Genomic DNA, 22,749 nt, shown 5'->3' with positions numbered 1-22,749 from the left:
AGAGCGAAGCCAGCCAGGATGCACACACACTCAGGATGCATTGCAGGCTCGCCTGCAGAGAGTGCAAAGCGAGTGACGCAAAGGAAATTCTTTACGCTGATGTCACTTCTGTGCGTGAACTTTCTGAAGACGTGTTCAATTTGTTTTGTGACTGAAATAATACGTCCAGAAGGGCCATTAAGATGAAATATATATAAAATCGAAATAAATGCACTTTTACAAATAAAACTACTTTGTTCTGAAAATTGTTTATTATAGACGGGATTTGCTCTATATAAACAGATTTAGACTATCTCACGATTTTTCAAACAATTTTACTAACGCCGGTAATATGTTAATATCAGCGGCTGAATTTTAATATTCAACTGTATTTATCTTATATAAAGTGATATTGTAATTTTAGATTCATGGGATTTTTTCAAAATGCATTATTTTGAATTTAAAACAAATAATATATTCATAAGATTTTGAATCCTTAGTACCATCTGCTTTTCTCAAGCTCTAAAAAGCTGAAAAACATGCCTAAATAATAGCTCAACGTTGAAAAAAATCTTTACAGATTCCAGTGTTTATATTTGTTAAAACCAAACTTAATTATAAAACTCGGCTATAAATCTTTCAATGATTTCTCATAAAACAGTCTTAAATTAAAAAGTATTGCTGGTCAAAATGTTTTATAATCTAATTAAAGAAATGAAGAAGAATGTGTTATGTATTTGCAAAAACATTTAAAAGCTATGAACTCGCATTGTTAAAGCGTTCTCAGGAGTGTAAAAGCAATGAGAGATGTTTGATCATTTTTGGGATCTATTACTGGCAGTTTAATGTCAGGGATGGCAAAAAGTGGTTACTTTAGTTACTCGAAATGCTCGACTCGCCAATTGCTGATTTTCGCACCATTCCAGCCCTGGCGTTTCCATGAAATGCCGTAGTGCGTAGAAGCGAAAAGATTGGGCCCAAGCTCCTCTACAGCCACTCGGGTCCCATGTTAACCGCTCGGCGGTGTTATTGGGACCTAGTGAGCTCATAGCCCACGGGATGTGCTGAGCAGAGGTTCAAAAAATATTTATGTTAATTTATATTAACAAAACTGAGCACATCATTATTATGTTGAATGATCGTTTGTGTGTGGTGGATTGATTTTACAAAATAAAATTTTTATTAGTTTTTGTTTAAACCATTTAACAGAAAAAATCAAGCACTAGGTGTAAATTATTTGTTTTTTCGCACTAAATAAATATTTGTAATTGCTTAAATACATAGACAATTAAACAAAATGAACACAAAAAAATTTTAAAACAACAATGAACAAAGTTTATGTATTGGTTTACTTTTAACTGCAAACTGTTTCACTACTCGTTTTTCATTGTTGTGCTATAAAACACGGGGACCAAAAAAGAATTCTTCATTTGAATTGCAACTGTCACAGAGTGGAGTCCAACATGGCGTTGACGAAAAAGCAGAGATCCACAACTCGGAACGGAAGCAAGAAACTGCGCACCTCAGTCAAGGCTTTGAGCAAGAGGCAGCGCAGCTCGCGGTCCGGCAAGAGTAAGCGCCCGGCCTTTGCGGCTTTCGGGAACAATAAGCCAGCCAACGATTTGTACGAATTTCTGGACGGATTCGCTGCTGTGCTTGAGGCCATGAAGATGCCGAAGAGATCCAGAGATGGGCGGAAAAGGTCGATGAGAGCGAGCAAAAAGAGCTGCCCTGTGTGCCATCGTTAATCATGTTGATTACATTTCGCGAAAACTATATGAAATAAATTACAAAATTGTTGGACGGATTTTTACTGTCTTTTAGTCCCAGTCCAAGAATTTTCCTAACTATCTTTAATTAAAGCTCTCAGGTGCGATCATTTCAATTGCTGCATTTGCTTCTCATAGCATTCTCTATTGTTAATGAAGCAGCGATTAATTCATACATACTTATAAATAAATCGCAGCAAAAGTATACATAGATCTTTTTGCTATGCGTAAAATCCTTTTCCATTAACTTGTTGCACAACAAGTACAATGAAAGTAGTATGTATTATGTCATTGGTGGCTTAAAAACTTTAAAGGAATTATACAGACAAAATAAAAAAGATTTCCAAAATATACATAATTCTTGATATCAAATAAAACGAATTACATACATATATATTATTAATAATAAAGGTGATAACAGTGAAATCTTTCAAAAATTATCCAACAATTAACACAATTTATCAAAATCACTTATTACAAATATTGATTTTTTTGCCTTGGCTTTCCCCATTGAGGCGTTTGTTTGGGTGACGAATGAATATTGTTGCCTTTCTCAACATTTAGCAGAATGATATTTTATTCGTCTTATTCAACCTTATTAGGAGTTTCCCTGTGCACCAGAGTGTCCAAAGGCGTCGCAATATATAACTTGTAGAGTTTCATAAAGGCAATAAAATAGCAAATTATCTTCCGCGGTACTATCTCTCCTCCCCAATTCGCAGAATCATTTATATCTTGAAAATTATCTCATCTCTCATTCATAGCGCATTTTCTGACGGGGAAAATATTTCGCAACAGTTTTTTGCCTTGCAAAAATGGCGCATTTTGTTGGCTGTGGTCATTTTGAAAAAAGAAATCGTCAGGTAATTACAAATAGGTAGTGCGTCAGCAATAAAAAGTGATGAAAACGGAGCAAGAAATTTGGCCAGCAATTTTGCCAATATTAACTGCACGCAAAAGCTAGTGGCTTTTAGAACCCATTGAATGATGTGAGATCACTTTGTGGTCATTATATCCAGATGGCTGCTGTTTTTCCGCAACCTTTCACAAACGCGAGGCGACAAAAACTGGTCGAAATCCAACACCGTCCAGTCTTGACGAAAAGGAGTCAAATTAATCCGCCGCATCTCGAAGAAAGTGAAATTGCTCTAAAACTGCATAATAGGGAAATAGTTGTCTAACGATGAAATCGAGTCGACGGTGTATTATTCCATCCAATTTTTTAATATTCAATACAGGATTTCACTTTTGTCGAGATTTCAACTCGTTTTCTTGGTGCGCACGCTGCTCGATCATGTTTCATATTTTTGCCACGTGTGTCAAGTCAGGAAATTATGATTAAGATCTCTAAACTGAGCAAGCGACGTAGTTGGAAGTTCTCTAATGAATCCGTAGGTCGAAAATTGTGTAAAGTGAAACTGAAATTCCAAAAGTAAATGAACAGCTAACATCTCCCATCAAATGTAATTGTGCTTTTTTTCTCTGGTAAATTAATGTAATCCGCATGGTGGTACTTCATGTTGCATAAATTAAACCGAGGAGATCTTTCGCAATTCAATTTGCGCACAATTTGAATACGAGATAATTTCATATGGGTGGTAAATCGGCCTATAGGCTAGCTAAGCTGCTCTCTCTACGTTTGCCCGTGGCTGCTGCCAGGTGAAGATCATGCCAGACGACCTTCGCCGTATACTGTAAGGCGCTTTCTTCGCAGCATATTGCCCTAGCGCTGATCTCTCGCCCAATACAGATTTTTGCGAGAGCTTTCATTTTTCATTTGATGCTCGAAACGAGCTCACAGCTTAAATGATGTTTTCCCCCCGATTTTTACCGAGCCTAAATTCCATTATTTCCCGTTGGTGCAATGATGGATTTTCGTTTCCCTGGTTACGTAACTCGATCAAACTGAACTCTTTAGCGGCTTTGGTGCCAAATGCCTATTGGCCTTAATCACATTATGTGTATTACAAAATCTGTCAGGAATGCATCACGGAAAAGTATTTTTTGGCACACTATAAGAACGTTGCTTGAAACGTCGCGCACATAATATTATGCAATGGTGGTATAGGTGATTAAAATTCACAGAAAAGTTCACGAAGCCAATGACTCAGCCAAACGAGCTATTGAAATCCACGTAACCAACGCATCGGACATCGAATAATTTTCTAATTTTGCCTTTTTAGCTCAAAGGGAAAAACAGACAAGATTGCTGAGCGGAATCGGTAAGTAGAAATAAAAGCGAAACTTGCTCCTATAGGCTTAACCTTTTGAAAGGAAGCTTGAAAAGGGAAATTAAGATTCAATCGCGATTCTGTCTACATGACATCCATGTACTGGTACTGCCGGGAAAAGCCGGAAAGGTTTCTTCGAGAAGCCCTATTCCACAAATCACGATGTACTGATTGTTCAACAAATCCACTCATTTGAAGCGCGCACTTCTCAAGAGAGAAAACTATTAAAGATTTAAAAAGTTTACTAATCTCTCTTATTTAAGCTAAAAAATTAAATGCAAACAATTTGCGTCGGTCATTATGATTTGACCACCTTTTAATGAGAATATTGATTTGAATTGCAATAGTTTGGTCAAAAAACTCCCTAATTGAATTTAAAACATACCACGTGTTATTGAGTAAGCAACTTAATTAAAAAATGAACAAAACACTAAACGTGCTGATATAATGATGGATTGCTCTCACGTCTGTTTTCCACCGAGCACGACGTTTGAAATCACAGGCCATGCACGTCCAATGTGTAATCATCTTGAAAAAAAGGTTCCCGCGGCTGCTGCTGGTGCTGCTATATAGCTAACTTCCGAGTGTACGGAAGAAAGAGTCGGCCGATTCTCCAATACATCCACATCACACACAAAACACGTTGTATCATAATTGATTAGAAATGCTGGAAGCGTCATTATTAAATTCCTGCGTAAAAAGTGAAATACGCGTGTGCATGGGTAGCCGGCGGCCGATCCAAGTGCAGCCGTGGAGAAGATAGAGGGCAATTTCGGTCGGCGCGGGTAATTGATGCAGGCAAACGCACAATACGGCAGATTGGCCGACGCTGCCAAACGAGCCGGTGAGATCGAACTTATCATTGTGGTGTTATGTCTCGCAATTACGCACGTAGAGAGGAGTCGAGTGGAGCACCAGGAAACAATTTTGATCCAGCTGAACGTGAATGGTGCAGAAGTTACTATTCATTCTCAGCGTGACTTCTGACTAACAGATGCTGGGAAGATGAGCATCATTTCAAATGATTCTTTTATGGTCTATTGAAAGCTGCGTCTGATTCTATTCATGAGAGTTTATAAGCGACATTTAGGTTAATTTTTCAAATGAACGAGGATATATTTGCACTGAAAACTCTTGCAAAACATCGATAAAATTTGCAATCAAATATCCTTCTAATGCAAAACACACTCAGGCTCCAAAGAGGCTTCTTAAATTTTAATAGAGAATTGTTATTGCGTGTCATCATTGTTTGTTATATTTAGCGCACATATTTTACAGTAATCCATAGCCGCCGTATCAGCTCTAATTTCTAAAATTACTTAAATCAAATATTTCCATATAGATCAGCAGAACCAATTTGTTCATTCTAATGGAATAATTTACAAATATCGTGATTAGCTAATTGTGCGAAAACAAATTTCAAGTTCTTATATTCTGTGACTTTGCCCAGAAACAAATTAGGCCCGGTTCTCTAAAAACTGCAACCTTGACTCTCGCGAAAACTCGTAAATTGGCCTTTGGCTGAGAAGTTAACTATAAGTGTCAATCAGTAAAACAACGGCCTAACCCGCAGGAACCTCGCAGCATTGATTTATTCTAGCTCCGACGTAAAAAGCAATTAATTACAAGTCCATCTTGAATTGCAATTACAAAATATCGTTTAGCGTCAGAAACACAATACTTGTGAATACATTAATTGAATTCTGTGCGAAACCAATTATTAATAGTTGGACAAAAAGAGTGATGGCCAAGTCGACCTTGATTCAGCCCTGCTGATAAAATTTATGCAAACAGGAGGTGGAAATGCAGAATGTAAGGCGCATGGTTATCCTCACCTCGGCTGTATAATTTGCAAATAAATTGCACTTCTGCAGCAGCGTGAGAGAGCTTCTTTCTCCTGTGAGGAATCGACGGCGGAAGACAAATTTTTGGTTTTTTTTATTTACGAGCTGTTTGACGAGCATCGACGTTGTTTTTAAAAGTCAAGGCTGAGTTTGGTTGGTGCACATAACTTTCCTTTGTGTAGTTCGCTCTTGATTCTTCTAGTGTATGAATTATTATGCTCCTAGATCTGCGGCTCTGATAAAAAATTGTTTCCAGCAGCAGTTCCTGCTGTTTGTGTTTTGTTTGAATAAAATTAATGTGTTTGTAGTCGTCCTGCCCGCAACTATTCGGGAGTTTATCTAAAAATAACGGAAGAGGCGTGAGCGTGCAGCTGAAAGCAGGCTGAAAGTGCGATTAAAAATGAAAAATTCCAAACTACATTAAACGTGGTCTATTAGAAAGTGTACGGATGAGTTCGAGTTTTGGTATTCCCCTTGCCTGAATATGAAATGTAAGTGGAAACGAAATCTATGCCGATTTATTTTATTAGAGCGAAAGTCACGAGCAGTAAGACAATTTCGGCTCATGTCAAGCAAAATTAACGAAATTCACACCAATTATCAGTCCACTCTATGAAACTAGACACCGAGGAAGCTGCATAATTTAAACTGAATACAGTTTGAATGGTCTTTTTAGAAATTTTGAGCGTAATGTCTCATCTGCTAATGGCACATTTCCAATAATGAGTTGAGCTTTGGATTCGCCTTTCATCAAGCCGATCAAATTTACTCCAAACTTAAGTTCAAAGGTCATCGCGGAAAATTTTCTTAAAATTTCGGGCGTTTTTAACAATATGCCGAGTGCTATAAAAAAATTAATGGCAGCATGAAAATTTAAAATCATATGAGCTTCAAATATTTTATACATATTTACCAGCAGTGTCTTAATTCTTCATTATACTCCCCATTTAATTTCTAGTTAATAGCTTATACGGTTAGTTTGACATAAAAATGCGGGAAAACAATTAATATCTGTTTGGTCATCATATTTGATGAGTAAAAACAATCCGATTGAGGCTTGTTTGAAAATGGATCGAGAGAATGTTGAAATGCGCATCCAGAAAATGTTGAACACCACGCCCGTCTCACCTTGGATTGAAAAATTGACGTACTTAACGAAAGTAGTGCATTTTGAATAAGTCTGCAATAAATTATGCAAGATGTTTGACATTTTCCTACGCAACACAGTTGCTTTCCACCTTTAATGTGAGTTATTTCAGTCTCGTTACTGGACACTCGTACAAATCGGATTTAATCTGAACAAAATAGTGACAGCAAAATTCATAAACTTTAAGCGGACAAGGCCGCCTGCCTCCCGTGCTGCGTCTGATGCAACAGAAGCCATTGATGAGGTACCTGTTGAGACTCACATTCAAACTCAGGGTGCAATTAGATTTTACCTCACGTGCGATCGCGATTGTTGTTGTCGCCCGTTCACGTTTTATTGTATGTTCACTGCTTGCTGGCGATGAGGACATCTGCGCAGCGTGGAATATTAATTCCGTTTTGTAATTAATTAACACAGAGTTAACGGGTGCATCCTATGCCATGCACTTTTGATTCATGAAGCCATTGTTGAAGAAAGGCGGAGAGTGACGCAACCGCCGAGCAGACGTGCTAGACTGAGACTTATTCTTTAATCGGGTTTACACTTGAACTTCTTCGAACAGTCATTGTTCGTTATGCAAGCTGCCTGTCTTGTGTGAAATTTCGTAATATTTTGGCAGAGACTGGTTTAAAATAGCGCAACTTTTATTTAGCATTATGTGCGTCAAGATCGTAGTAAGGTAGCTCAGGTTATATTTATTGCTTGCAAAGAGAAAGATGATACTTTTTCGAGGCTTTGACATTATTAAATATGAGGCCATAACGATTGAATTTGTTGCAATTGATGAAAATTAATATTGAAATTCCGATCTGATTTTTCAGTTAATAAATTAATAATTTAGCAAAGCAACGATATCATTTTATGATCGTCCTGATCTATGTTTCAAAGAAAAATTAATTTTGGTGATTTCCAGCTTAAAAATTAGAGTTTATAGAAGCATACACTTGATATATCAAAATGAAAGAAGGGGAAAATGAAAAGTAATAATCAGAGAAGACTTTATAAAAATATTTTGATTTTATTCGTTTTGTGGTTTTAAATCAAGCACAACAAAAGATAAGCAGAAGTGTAAAAATACATGTCTGATTTTAAGCCTTCAATAACGAATAAGAAATTTAAAGCTCAGTCAGAAATAATAGTGAACTATGTCTCTATATTTCACAGCCCCACAATATGTCAAGGAAAAATGCTACCAACAACTGCAGCAATAAAACTTATGAAAAATTGTCACCTGCTAGAAAGCTCCGCCGGGAGCAGACTATGATTCACGCAGAGTCAATGAAGAAAACCGATAAACGCGTCGGTGACAATATCAAGCACGCGTGAGTTGCGAAATGCCAATTAAAGACAATGGAGGAGTTTCTCCTGGTCCTGCGCAATTACTCATTTTGGATCGAACGCTTTGCCGTTTTCGATCACGCGAGCACACTAGACACGGAAAACACGGGTGACATAATTTACGCAACACACTTGAATCAGCCAAGCTAATAGATTGCATTTCCATATTGGCAGCAGTCACATTAGGCTCACGGAATATCAAACACCATTACGGGCAATATGACGATTTGTTTCTGCCAACTGGGCCATTTGTCGCGTGCGCTAAAGCGGTTACTGCGTGGCAGTAGAAGGCGTTTGTTGTGCAACACCCTTTTTCCATTTCCAGCCACTCCACCAAAATAAATAAGTATCGGCCCCGAGAGTGAAATTTCTCTCTCATCAGAGGGAATTTCCAGTGCACTCACAATTACACGACCCCAGGCCATGTATGCTCACTCTGCTCCGGTCGCTTCTCTGGGCGTGATTTAGTCCACTTTTGCGGCAAAGAGGACATTAGTCACCTGTAAGCATGCATTATTTTCGTTTGTACCGTGCAGCCGTCGACCCCGATTTGCGGTCCACTCGTTTTACATATGCACGCACGCCATTATCGCTGGCTGACAATCAATAAATAAAGCGAGTCGAGCAATTAAGCAAGACAATCTCTCGTCTGCATTAGTGGAGCACTACTTTCAGACAGTCCTCTCTTGCTTTTTCTTTCCGCAAACGAAAGCGACGCATACACACACACATGTAGACACGATGGATAGGCGGCGTACACGCGGCCGGTCGCTCTCGATTTTTACAATACAAGGAAAAGTGCTTAGAAAAGTGTGAGTGTGTACCTGACTTCTATCGGGTTTCATCTGAAGTGACAAATTCACGCATTCAAGCCCTTGGAGGAAAGCCAGCAGACTTAAATTATGGTCTCGCGCCCACAAAAAATCATCCGAGAGATCGCTGCTAACGACTAAAAATATAAAAAGATTAGAAAATAAGCAAGTTTGTCTTACTCAGCCCGATTTGAGGCTCTAACAAGGAAAAATTTCCTTTTATTAATTTGTATAACTATCAGATAGTAATGAAAAACTAAAATTTAAAAAATAAATAAAGTAAGAAATACACAATGCAGGCAATTTTATGAAATTTAAATTGACCAATCCTTCCTCAAAATTCAACGAAGAGCTTTAAAGCCTTTAGACAATTTGAAATTTCACAATATAAATTTCAAATACAATCAGCTATAAATCGATTCCAAACCCAATTTTATAACAACTACGTTCATCAGCAGTTCTGGAAAACGTCAAGGCATTTGATTTAGCAATAATTGCAAATTAAAAACTTATCAATAATGCGCAAGTAGTTAGTGAAAGATAGAATTTTCTGTGACGTAATTGACGTTCTGTAATTTTTTACAACCTCCTTAAAACAATTTCTTGTGGTTTAGTCACGATTTCCTCAATGACCTCATGCGTTCTGCCCTTTTGCCGCAGACACCTTTGTGCAGCAATTACCTCGCACGCAATTGCTTTCCAGAATACACATCAAGCACCACTCAAACTGTTTTACCATTATATCGTCACTCGACAGGATGAACAGACTGAAAAATGAGTTGTGCATTGCATCACACGCGCGCGTCTCGGCCTTTTTCAGCCGCCACCTACGACCAAAGGACGTGATGCGCGGCGCACACTCGATTCCCGTTCGCAGACCGGCCAGAGAAATAAAATGCTCTCATCGACTTTCTCCGAGGCGATAATCCGTATATTCTGTTCTAAGAAATTCACTCTTGCCTTCATTGATGAAATTGAATATCAAATTTGTCACGCCTAACAAAGAACGTATCTTGAAAAGACAATCGGAAATATCCATGTAGAGAGTTGACTTCACACGCTTTATTTTTAATGCATATCATGGTGCAGGAACGAATTATAGGTTCCTGCTGATTTAAAATAATTTTGTCTCTTTGAATGCACAAAGTAAATTATAAAAAGGAAAGCAAAAAATACTTTCACAAATCCGTTGTTCCTATACCGTATTAGTTTTATCTTCTTAAGTGATAGTGACAAATAAACTATTTACTCTCAGTATATGAAATATATTTAAAATATGTATAGCATATTTTAAAGGGGTGATCTGTTGTTCGACAGTCTCTTTGTTGGTGACAAATTCCGTTTCTTATTTTGATATTAGATTCCGGTAGAAAAACATATTCTGAGTAAAACCTTAATTTCATCGCATTGAATTATTTCTAATAACAAGACGAACCCTTGTACCTTGTCGGATAAGATTCCTGATTGCGTTATTATTCTAAGAATTTCGCCTTTTTGTCGACCTAAAGAAAAATTGGTCTGAGTCTCTTTCTTCAAAGTTAAATTTCACGTGCTCCGTGAATGGCATCCCTATTCCTTTACTTGTCAAAATATGATTTGTAAGTTTTTGAGGAGAGCAGAACATACAGAGAAGGAATAATATAATTAAAAATAATGATCAAGGAGTGAAATCCGAATTTTAGAGTTTTTACATATTCTCCGTCATGAAATGGTATTGTTCTCATCGCTGGAGTCCTTAGGCAACAATTTGATGTGGCATCAATAATGTGCCAAAATGTACACTTTCGAACAAATTCCGGATCACCCTTTTCGGACAAAGTATACGCGCTCCCATTTTTACCACAGTTCAAAAAGAGAACAATGTTAAGTTGCGGCTATAAGTCCACTTGTCTTTCTTTCAGGAGGAACATGCTTCATGACTGGTGTAAATTTGCTCTCAGTAAGATCGAGGTATAAACGTCGTCCCACCTGATATTATGTGGAATAAAGAGTTGGCTCGATTTAAAGCAGCAGAAACAGAGTCACTGCCAAGGTGAGCGCGGCTTTGAACCGTATCGCGTCGCATATTTGTTTAATGCAAGTGGAATGCATATTGGGCGAGTGAGAAATGTGTGTGTCTTTCTCTTTGCAGCACCTGCAGACCATGTCAGCACGATATGGAGACCAAAATCAGAAAAGGGTTTCGATACGAGAGCCGCGTGTTAATCACATGCAAACCGGGGAGATTTCACTTTCGGCAGCAAGCGACAGCGCCAAGCACCACCTTGACCTTCCACAGCTTGACATTTGAGCATATAAACACCGTCAAAATATCTAGGCATCATCGGCACGCAATCACATAATCCTTTCCTCTCGCAGGGATTCCCCGGAAAGGCAAAAAAACTCAGTGACTCAGGGTTTTTAGGTCAAATAAGAATTCTTCCGTGTGTTTTGTTTCCAAGAAGCTATTCTCTGCGTCTAACCTTCAGAATATTTCAGAAACTAGAAACTCGACAATTTTAATCCTTAAACTAGGAAGAATAACATATTACAGCAAACATTCATTTGATTTCACTTTTCAATATTTGTAGAAGAACAAATACAATTATGGAATCAATTTCATTAGTTACAAAAACTAGTCTTCAGTATAACGTAGCAGCCACGGCGGTACATATACTTCAATGAGTCAAAATAAACATTGCAAACTGTAAGAGATTTTAATATAATTGAACAAAATTTCAGGGATGTTCTATACTTCCTGTTGTTCTTCATCAATCAGGAAGGGTGACAAAGTGAAGATTTAAAGACCCTCATTAGCTTTACCTGCAAAACAAATCGCACGCAGCACCAAAATGCCAAAGCAGTCATGAGATTTTTTAAATACCTATATTTTAAATACCTAATTTTAATTAATTTTTTAATGTGAGCTCAAATAATGAAGCGACTCTGTATACAGGGTCATGGTTAACGAGGAGTGACGAGGAGCATCTTTGTACATATTAATAGACAATCCCCAGAGCCATCTGCGGTTTCCTCACGCAAAAGAGTAATAAAAGTTTAGTTTTGTTGAAAAGTGAAAAGCACGGATCGAGACTGATACATCACCAGACCAAATGGGAGGCCATTCGGCATGGAAAACGCCCTTTAGTTGTAAAATTTACAAGCTCAGCGCGGTTTGCCGTGTCCCTGCGGCGCCACGCGGCTTAATCTCTCCGGCCAAATCGTGTGCGCTTGAAAAATCGACGTCAAATAAATCACCAGCAGTTTATTTAAAATGAATTAGTCGCAACTTTCTTGATAAACTATATGAACGACCTTTGAATCATTTCGCGCTCACCACATTAGGGCTGCTTAGAAACGAAAGAAAGCCTTCCTTTTGATTCTAATTAATTACAGGCTAATTTATGTTTATCAATATGAAGCGTAGGGAGCTGGAAGCTGGAACACGCCTCTGGTGCTTGCGGTTCCTGTATGCAATTAATCAAATCATTGTTCGCAATGAGCCCTGCCTGATTTATCGATTAGAATTTAGAGAAAACGAGTTGAATGCTCTTTAAGTTATAACGTGCTTCGAGCAAAGTGAATGTAAAATTTGGGTGCGCGTTTTAAACGCATTGATAGTATTATTAATAATATATCAGAAAACGATAGAGCTTAAAATACAGACAAAAAAAGTTTTGTATCGGTTTAGATTTTGATGAGTTCATTTATTAATTTTCAAAAACAATAAATATGCTATAATAATAAACAGACACAATAATTCAATTTTTAGTTGGTTAGTAGAAACGTAAGTTTGATTCTTGTTTTAATTAATTCAAACGTGAAAAATTAAACTGGATATTGGTCCGGTAGTGAAAAGTTTAATTCTTTTAATTTTTACCTGTGATATAACAAATTCACTGCATTCAGGTTAAACACAAACGTAGCTCTGGCAATGGCACTTCTATTATTCTCTTAAATCAAATTTCTTGATACTTTTATTTACCTGCTATATACTCACCTCGCCTTTTACAAACAAATTTTTAATCACCCGGAAATTTGACGTTGCATCATCAATGTTTCGGCAGGAGGAAGAATTATGAAATTCTACTGCACAGTGGCGATTTGCTAGGCAAATATTGAGATTTTGTTTATGAACAAAGCTTTGATTGATTCTCTCCGGCATGCGAGGACAAGGATTTTTTCGCGGATAATCTTTCTTGGTTACGTCAGCAAAGTCCTAGAAAAGTCGGAGGCGCCGGCCGAGCCGGAGCCGAGGGATCACGCACACAACGAGGCACAAATTTTTAACCTCCGCGCGCCACGCTGACAATACGCAATGGCATGCGACAACTTTCACTGCTAATTGCGCATCTCGGCGCACTCTGCACACGGGATTAGAATACACAAAGAGCTGCGAGAGCATCGCAAACACATTTTTATAATGAGTCGCACACACTTAAGGCCTGTGGAATTTTGTCGCAAATTATGTGTGCTAATATGCACTCTAAAACACTACACAAATAAACACTTCCGCGCCAGGAGAACAGATTGAATATTATGTGCCAAAGATTTTCTTTCTTGAATTTTATTTGAGAGTTACAAAACTGAATAAATTAACACATCAACTTCACTATATGAACAGATTACAGTCTTTTCGTTTGTAAATATGTACAGACTTGTCAGGGCTCTTCTGGCAGAAACTTGTACTGCTTTGCGACCACGATGAGTTCGTCCATTTTCGGGCACTTGTAAAGTAAACTGCAGTCCCGGCCTACTCCACCGTGGTGGTAAGCTTTTTTCCACAATTCAAACAGCTTAGGGAAAGTTGGATGCAGCGTTTCGTGTATGTGATCCAAGATCCTGAAAGTTTTTTTTAAACAAATAAGCTATAGATGATAATTTGTTTTAAGTTTTTTTATATCAAACTGTTGCGCATAAACTATGTATCAATATAAATTTTCGACAGTCTTTACCTTTACTAGGGAAAGCTAAAATGTCTATTTTTTAATAGCTTACGCTTTAGACCAGAACAGTTAATGTGAGTCATTTAATGAATTAGTTGATTTTACATTAAATAATTCGAAAGGCAAATATTTGCACTTCATTTCCTATTAACAAATTCAGATTTTTTCTAGAAGTTGATAACTTAATGATTGGGAAATCTTACCATGCAATTTGTGTTTGAAAGCCCCAGTATCCCATTTCACAGGAGACCCTTGGGAAGCAAGGTCCCTTCGCCAAAGACGGGAGAGCGCGTTGAGCGCCTCTGTTTCTGCCGCCGTTCACATTGTTCAGGTTCTGGTTGGGATTTCTGTTCAGATTAATGTTGCCAGCAGCGTTGCCCTGGTTTGGGTTTTGATTCGCGAAGGTGTTGCCGAAGCCGGTGTTCAAGTTGAATCCGTTGTTCACGAACCCTGAAAGTCAGTTGAAGCAACTTCTTATTCTCAGTTTAAAAACAAAAGTTTTACCATAAACTGGAACAGGGAAGAGTAGCAGAAGGGGGAGGAGGAGGGGACCGATGAGCACCAGGAAGGCGAAAGCTTTCGTCAGAAATTTCAGGGCGAGCACAGGAATCTTGACCGCAGCGATTTTGAGCACGGTAAAAATCGCCTTTTTCAGCGCCAACAGCGGGCCCATGATGTTGCACTGGTCGTTCGCTGCATACGCTGGATAAGGATTGATGTAGTCTCCAGGGTAGAAACCAGGCCCCTGAAGTCCCTGAATTCCCTGGAAGTCTTGCTGTAAATTCGAATTCTACATGGGCCTATTTTGATGATTTTGTTTAAACTATTTTACCACTTGATAAAATTTATCCGGGCTCTGAGGGTCGTAGATGACCGGAGGTGGGGGCAGCACGTTCAGGTTTGGAGGCCGTGGCCGGATGTATGACGCGGGAGGTGGCCTCCACACCCCAAGATTTCCACCTCCGGCGATTGAGTTGTCAATGATTATGTTGGGCCTGAATCTTTTGGAACAGCAATACAGCGGACTTAATTAAAATTAATTAATTAACTCGTATCGATTTTAAGAAATTTCAATCTAGTTAAACGAACTGTTTTTTAAACATTCCAAAATATTCCAGATTTTTCTAATTTCATGAATTTCATAGGGATATACATTTCATATTTATAAAGATTTGTCAAAATAAAATTTTAAAAGACAAAATCCCTATCAAAATTCAAAATTTTGTTTCAAAATTGTTCTTTCAATCAGCTGCAGGAGGTAAAAAAATTATCTTTTTGAAATTCCTGCTTTTGTGATTTTTTTAGATTTGCCATTGAATTTTTTTTTCTCACCTATTGTTGTGAAAGAGCCTGGTCCTGTCAGGGTCGTCTCGTCCGACGGTGGCCTGTTCCTCCAGGGTGGTGGTGCCATTGAAGACCTCCTGTGAAGGGAAGAAACCGCCGTTGACCCTACTGGTGTGCCCCAAACCGCTCCACGAAGCTGCGAAGATCACGAGTAACCACGCAACGTGCCGCGGCATTGTCAATCATTCGAATGCGGGGCGCCGCTAGTTGGCAAGCCTCTTTATCAGGTTGCCAGGGCGGCGCCGACTTTCGCCGCGCACTCGAGGGTAGAAAAGGGTGGCCAATTCGATCGAACAAGGTCAGGGTCATTATCACGGCCGCCATTGGGTGAAATTGGCTATTTTCAGGTGCGATTTAATGTTAGAAGGAAAGAAGCATCTGGAGCGGAACGCATCAGTGCAAGTGTCTTTGCTTGAGGTTGACAGATTTTTAAGTTTCGTTTTTCTTTGTTAAACTTGTAATTTTGATAACAAATTGAAACGTTAGTTGGGAGATATAGTTATAAAAATGTTATACTCCAAATTTTTGTTTAATTCTAAAATATCAATGATTTTTGAGTAAAAAAATTTGAAATCTGTTCAAATCATAATTTTAGGGGCTGAATTTGAAAACATATACCAGTTTGGCAGGATTCATAGTCTCTTCCAATTCTAATAACGATAATTTTCTATAAATGTTTCTCAGAGCAATCTTTTAAAAAAAGGCATTCTTATTTGAGACATTGTTATACTTATTTTGTTAAGGGGAGTCGATTTGAACCTTTTTCCAGATTTAAATATTTAATTGAAATTTTAAATGAGCATAAGTGATAGTACATATGTCAGCTTAATATAGTACATTTATTTTATTTTGCAAAAATTCTAATTAGCACAATCAATTCTATCCTTTGAACAAATCAGTTCCATCGGTAGTGTGCGTAAGCTCTGTTGGCTTCACATTGCTTGTGCAAGTCCAGCTTTTTTTTAACCACACGCCCGGTGTTGTTTGCTGCATCCATTATTTCCTTGGCCAATTTGTTATAGAAGCGGACAGTTCGCTCCTTGTCTTTACTAGCCTCGATGAACCATTTGTACGCCAAAATCGTTGCTTGCACATCGTCAACAGGAACTGGTACCTGGAAAACAGAGGTATATTAGCTGGAGTTTAGAGTCAATGTGTATATGCAGTACCTGATAACGAACACCTCCTCGTTTGATTGGTGTGAGAACCATGATGGGCTTAACATTGATGATTGCTTGGTGAAAAAGCTCGTGCGGATCTCTAATGGCAAAATCCACCTTCTTTTCTGGAGGAAGAGAGTGAAATTTCTGAATCTGTGTCTTCTTAATCACTTCAAATGCCTAATGAATTGAGAGTTAAGTTTCAAGCACGAAAATTAAAATTGATACACTTTACCTTCTCAACGATTTCTCGTGCCAATTGCTTGTTTCCCTTCCTCATCACATGATTGATAAATTTCCTAAATCAATATTTTCATTTGAGATTGAAAATATACAACATTTCGTTGAAATTTTCTAACCTGGTAAAGGAACTGTAAAATTCAGAGGAGGTGTGTTCTGTAAGGGCAGCTCTGCATGGCACGAGAGCCTTTTCTTTCACCTCTCCAGTTTCGTACATGGCGTTCAGCTCATCGTTTCGAAACGTTGGATCAATGAAGTATTTTGGGTACTGCGACATTTTCGCACTGTAACAAGGAACATAATAAATTAATAAAAAGCTTCGGATAATGATGCCGCTCAATTCACCCAGCAGAATAACAGTTACAAAATAAATTGGGGAATAATTATTGTAAACAAGACAAACTGGTGGGTTCATTAAAATATCATATTATTTACCTGCTGATAATTTGCACATTGCTGTGATTTAGGAGTACTAGCTTCGTGTCTGAAACCCGCGCTAAAGTGGAAATTAATTTTGTTAAACTCGACATGCCGCTCATGTGTTTTGCTTTTCTCTTGGTGAGCACGGGCAGCAGCTGTGAACTTGCATGGGCTGCAGACGTGGGCGTGGCTCTTGGAATGTCCAACAGAGGGCACTAGTTTCCACACATTCCTTTTCCTTCAGCTTCGACGGCTTCATGATATGATTCACAATTCCCATTACAAACCGGCACTGGAGTCGGCACTCGGCAGTCGCTGGGTAGTTTTCTCCCTTATCCCTCATCGCTTTAGTCTCTTTATTGTTTAACTTTGCATGCCAAAAATTCAGCTCAGTACACGGGGATAGCATGAAAAATCTGAAGAGCACAAATTTGCCTCAAATTAACTCAATTATTTTATTAAATACTACATATTAATCTTGAAACTATATAAAATACTAAAATAATATCTTCTATTATTAGAATTATTATTTAATTTGTTTTTTTGAAATTTTACAATTTGCAATCTTGTCTTCCTGTGTGGAAATTAATTGTGCGTAATTTTAATATTACCATGCAGATCTACACCATATTAACATACGAAAAATACACCATTATTCTTTTAATTGACACTTGAACATATGAATACACAAATGAATAAATATATTTTATTAATAAGGTTTTTTTTAATTTTTCTTCGTATTTCTTAAGTACAATTTCAGACGCAAACTAAAAACTGCAATCTTTTGATTTAACCGCATAACATTATTTATATATAAATTTTATTTAAAAAAGTATAAACATTTTTTATAATTAATTAAAGCATCACTTTTCGTTGTAAGGGCTCATAATAAAATCAATTATTGCATAATCATAATTATCCCCTTTATTAAAATTCACGAAACTTCTCCTCTATTTATCGCTGAGTGCTCTTTAACGTATCAAATTTAATTAATAATCTAATTCTGAATGAGACTTTTGACAATATTCCAAATTACACGTCCTCTGACCTTTATCATGACTGTTATATTGCTTAACTGCTCTTGAACTATTATTAGACTATATCTGGAGTAATCAAATTGAGAGCTATATAATTGTAGAAATTCTATCTCTGCGCTAACGAAAGGTGGTTCCATTAGAGGTGATCAGATTGAATGCTGCAATTATTTGATATCGGTGAGCGTGATTTAGATAACTATTCTATCGTTTTAAAGCTGAACATATGAGTGCACTCAAACAAAACTGGAAACTTTTACTGTCCCCACACTCACTGATAAAATCGATAAAATGAAATGCAGTGACGCCCGCAGTTAAAAAGGTGGCAAAGGTTCTTGTGAAAACGATAAAGTGTGCGTGTCCACGACGTTTGTGCCTCTACATACATTTAGGTAAAATGAGACTAAGGAAAAGCAAACCTGAAAAAACAAATGCACAAGTCAATCAGAAACCTTATAAGGTATGAGTTTTCAATCATGCTGTTCTTCTCGTTGATTGCAATTTTTTCTGTTTAAGGCCAACCATGCAGAACAAACGCTTGAGCAAGCAAAAGGTCATAAAAAACTCTATCTTGCCGCCATTGCAGTTATTCTATTCTTAGCTTGCGTTTCGCTCATGTTCAGTTCGCAATATTCAATCAGCAGTGTAATTCTCAGCAAAGAACCTATCCACAAAGTTTCTCCGAAAAGAAATTCTAAAAAGCCTATTGCTGACAAACCAGTTTTGTTCATAAGAGCAAGTCAAGTAGAAGTAAATAAATAGTTTTCTGCAAGTCAGTGCAAATTGATTTCAATCGGCTCTCACACAGTTTCCGCGAATTTTGTTCCATCACGTTAGCAGCGTGTTCCAACGGCTTGGCTACAAAGTCACTTTCAACGGCAAAGACGACTGGGATGTCATGTGGACGCACAGCGACCCTTTCGACGAGTTTCCACCCGATAAGTTAAAGGCACACCAGCTTGTAAATAAAGTTCCTGGAATACGCTTCCTCACCTCCAAATTGCACCTTGCCATAGCCGGCGGACCTGGAATACCACCCTCCTTTCAGTTGCTGGAAGACAAAGAGAAGTTTCTCAAATACGTAAGGCTATTTGCTAGCAAAAATTTAGCTTCATCGCCATAAACACTTGATAAAATAAGCCCTGCCCTCATCTACACCATTATTATTCTATTGTAAACTTTGTGTAAGTTTTTACTGCCGCCCTCTTTGACCATGAACGATTGTTTGTTAATGAAGCGAACGGATTCCAAAAAGTCCAATGGTGCGCTCTGTTTTCAGATTTTTGCTGTGCTGGACATAAAATTGCATTATATTTCTGGGGTCTTAATCTTTAGAGAAAATTTTTGAAATCGTAATAGAGATTGATATTAAATTTAATTATATTAAAACTTTCAGGTGGAGGAAAATCCAAAAGACAAATTTTTAGTTAAAGGAAATGCGCACGGCATGGTCAAGCTTCAACCGTTCAACGAGATCAACCTCCACTTCAATTCCAGAACGACATTTATTCAAAAATTTATCGATAACCCTCTCTTGATTGACGGTCACTTCTTCGATTTCGGCGTGTATGTGATCGTCACCTCTGTGAACCCATTGAGAGTTTATCGGCTTGAAAATGATTTAGGCTACAGGCGAGTGTCAATTTTTTAAACATAATGGAGTAGAGAATGACGTGTTTCCTTTAAAGATTTTGCAAGGAGCCGTACCACCCACTTGACGCCGACAATCCAGCTCAGTATGTGGTCGGAGATTTCAATTTCTGGCCCAGCGTCGAGTTTCCGGCATCAAAAAAGTACTTGGATTCGTCATACAGCTTCAAAAATGCCCTTGACGCAAACATTGAAGAGGCTGGTTTGTTTTGGATGAATCGATTAGATTCACGAGAGTTAACAAAAACCTTTCATATAGGCAAGGACCCGAAACGCATGTGGGAACAAGTGGACCAGTTGATCATTCAGGCGTTTCTTCACCGAGAGAAAACTATTTTATCTGTCTTCAAAGGCGCGAAGCATAAGCGGAATTTTTTCGAACTGGTGCAGTTCGATTTTATAGTGGACGAAAACCTCAATGTTTACTTGACAGAAGTAATTTAATTGAGTTGCGATAGTTCGCGCTACATGATTTAATTCGACAGGTGAACATGTCTCCGAATCTCTCGTCGGCTCAGTATCCGCCGTACGCCATAAAATACGAGCAAGTTCTTTTTAGTCTGCTCTCGTTGGTGGGGCTTGCCAGTTTCATCCACCCACCGCATCAAAAGTTAGGATAAAAAGTTTGAATCATTCAAAATTCATAAATTAACTTTATATGTTTGACAGCGAGCAAATGGCCAAAGATATGACCGTGGCCAATCGGAACATCATGGTTTATCGTGATGTTTGCGTAGAATGCAACGACTGCAGCAAATTCGAGTGCAAATTGTGCGTGACATGCTTGGAGGATGATTTCGCTGAGGATTTGAAAATGGCTTATAAGGAAAATATGAACAAGTATGAAGCGAAAAGGTTATTTCCTCCTAAAATGGTGATATTCGAAAAAATTTAAAAATAAAAATGATTGCTAATAAATACCAAATTTTAGACACAGGAGGAAGCAAAATTTGGGATTCCTACAGAATATTCAAATCTTTCTGAGAAAAATATGTTGCAGTTTAGATGGTACCAGGGAAAGTGTTTGGTCGATGATAGCTGGTGTTAGAGCAACAGTTTTCGTCGTGCGAAGAATGAGCGCCTATATAAATATAATGATTGAATTTTTCGGTCTGTAATTTTTCTTGGTATATAAAGAGTAAAATTTCAAACTTTTAAGTATCTAACAAAGGGTGGAATTTTGGCCTAGTGATTTCTTGTATGAGGGATTTTGTTGCAGGGGAGGGTGAGTGGCGGGGCTGACAAGATTGACACTTGATATACTCTCGTTTCAGTTGTACTCGGAAATTAATGTAGTCAGATGCATTCAAAGACCGGCGATTTAAAATTTCCTATACAGGTTTGTTCATTCGGTAACGTTCAGTTTTGCTTAGCAAGTAAAGACCTGCAAAGTTGATACAGCAATAATTTTTCTCTGCAATTGAATTAATGATATTGATGTTGGCCACCAATTCCTTAGCTTTTCATGATAAAAGGTGTTTTAAAATTAATTTCCCATTTATGTTTTTATTATTTGCAAAAATTTCTTGCCGGTCTCAATGTTTTCTTATAGCGTTATTGATAGACTAGAGAGGTATTAAATACTGATCTTGCTAGCTTTTGACACAAAACCCCCCTCCACTAATTCAATATAGAACAAATTTATATTTCGCTATCAAATCTTTGCATAAAATAAGAGCTCTTCAACTTGTCTTTGTGCAAACGAAACAAGATGGCCCTTCAAACGCGACCAGCTCGATGTCTTTTCATCGCTGTCGCTCTCATCTTTTGGTGGTGCGGGTCCTCATAGTGTGCTCCAATAATAATTTGACGCGGAAAGAGAGCATCTCAACGCTGCACGGTTTTTTTCAAGCCTACGCAAGCAGACGACGTCTTTGCGTTATTATTAAAAATGATCAAGCGCGCCGTTCAGGATTAATAAATAATCAGCATTACAATAGAATGCGAGCGCAAATCCAAAAAGCAATATATGCACTAAATTTAGAATTTTCTCGCTGCTGTTTCTCGGAAGTGCGCAAGACGAGGCATTTTATTTGTTTGTTTCTTTTTCCTCCTCTGGCCCCGAGCGAATTTCCGTGCTGCAACATTAATTTGTCTTATGCAACCGGGTGAATTGCTGTGTGAAGTGGGTTGCGTGCTATTGTTTGCAGGCGCCATGCAGAAGAGACAATTTCTTCACAAGACAGATATACAAGTATAACGGAAATTTCATCGAGAATTTCCAGCTCAAAGTACTCCTTGTCGAGTGGAATTCAATTTTCAGTCTACTCTACAAGGCTTTTCCATATTTCTCGGCTTTTCGGATTAACTCTCTGGAGAAGTTGGCAAACAAGGGAAAAGATTTCAGCGCCTCCAGCCTTTCCAAGTGGGGGTGCCTCTGTTTCGTGACACCAGCAGTCTAGTAATCCATTAAGAGAAACTCATTTACATGTTGCTTTTTAAACGTCTGCAGAGCTGACAGAACCGCAAAAAGACACACCAAAAATTAAGCCTGAATGTGACTCTCTCTCCTGCCTCTGGTGACAAAAAATGAATAAAACAAGACCAAAAAGCTTTTCGTGCCAACCAACGATCTTTATACTATGAATAATTTATTTTTGCATGGTAAAATAAATTCACACCTTTTCCATTATTTCACATGACTAAATCAAACCGATTGAGAATACAAATATTCAAATGCGACTGATAAGTCGATTGCGACAAAGTGCGTGATTGAGCTGTGCAGTGGCTGTTAGGAATCGACGCGTTTGAGTGCGTCAATAAGTGACAAGCTGCTAATGAAATTGCTTACTTATCAACAGCGTGCACTCCTGACTATTGGTCTGTGTGATTGCAACTGCTTTTTGCTATTTGCAT

General features: G+C 38.1%; 3 protein-coding genes across 3 annotated transcripts; 1 reads left to right on the top strand and 2 right to left on the bottom strand.

The window, feature by feature from the left end:
- Positions 1 to 13,712: 13,712 nt before the first annotated feature.
- LOC135938366 (uncharacterized) lies at positions 13,713 to 15,565 on the bottom strand. Its single transcript, XM_065481984.1, has 5 exons — positions 15,378 to 15,565; positions 14,878 to 15,046; positions 14,550 to 14,820; positions 14,249 to 14,495; positions 13,713 to 13,941 (listed from the first exon to the last, which is right to left on the bottom strand). The coding sequence occupies exons 1-5, from the start codon at positions 15,563 to 15,565 to the stop codon at positions 13,761 to 13,763; spliced, it is 1,056 nt and encodes a 351-aa protein (XP_065338056.1). The 3' UTR covers positions 13,713 to 13,760.
- A 644-nt stretch (positions 15,566 to 16,209) lies between these two features.
- Positions 16,210 to 17,384, bottom strand: mRpS7 (mitochondrial ribosomal protein S7). The gene is made up of 5 exons (XM_065483108.1): positions 17,225 to 17,384; positions 16,909 to 17,073; positions 16,785 to 16,848; positions 16,559 to 16,729; positions 16,210 to 16,503 (listed from the first exon to the last, which is right to left on the bottom strand). Exons 1-5 carry the CDS (start codon positions 17,326 to 17,328, stop codon positions 16,285 to 16,287), a joined length of 723 nt encoding a protein of 240 aa, XP_065339180.1. The 5' UTR covers positions 17,329 to 17,384; the 3' UTR covers positions 16,210 to 16,284.
- A 1,202-nt stretch (positions 17,385 to 18,586) lies between these two features.
- On the top strand, positions 18,587 to 21,049 carry LOC135938365 (probable tubulin polyglutamylase ttll-15). Its single transcript, XM_065481983.1, has 9 exons — positions 18,587 to 18,703; positions 18,760 to 18,987; positions 19,052 to 19,324; positions 19,640 to 19,875; positions 19,932 to 20,095; positions 20,153 to 20,328; positions 20,379 to 20,503; positions 20,563 to 20,767; positions 20,825 to 21,049. Exons 1-9 carry the CDS (start codon positions 18,641 to 18,643, stop codon positions 20,939 to 20,941), a joined length of 1,587 nt encoding a protein of 528 aa, XP_065338055.1. The 5' UTR covers positions 18,587 to 18,640; the 3' UTR covers positions 20,942 to 21,049.
- Positions 21,050 to 22,749: the final 1,700 nt, after the last annotated feature.

The sequence above is a fragment of the Cloeon dipterum genome, chromosome 3 (assembly GCF_949628265.1).
Source record: "Cloeon dipterum chromosome 3, ieCloDipt1.1, whole genome shotgun sequence".
Lineage (NCBI taxonomy): Eukaryota > Metazoa > Arthropoda > Insecta > Ephemeroptera > Baetidae > Cloeon > Cloeon dipterum.
The sequence above is the reverse complement of the archived record's forward strand: the minus strand, read 5'-3'. Positions and strand labels throughout refer to the sequence as shown.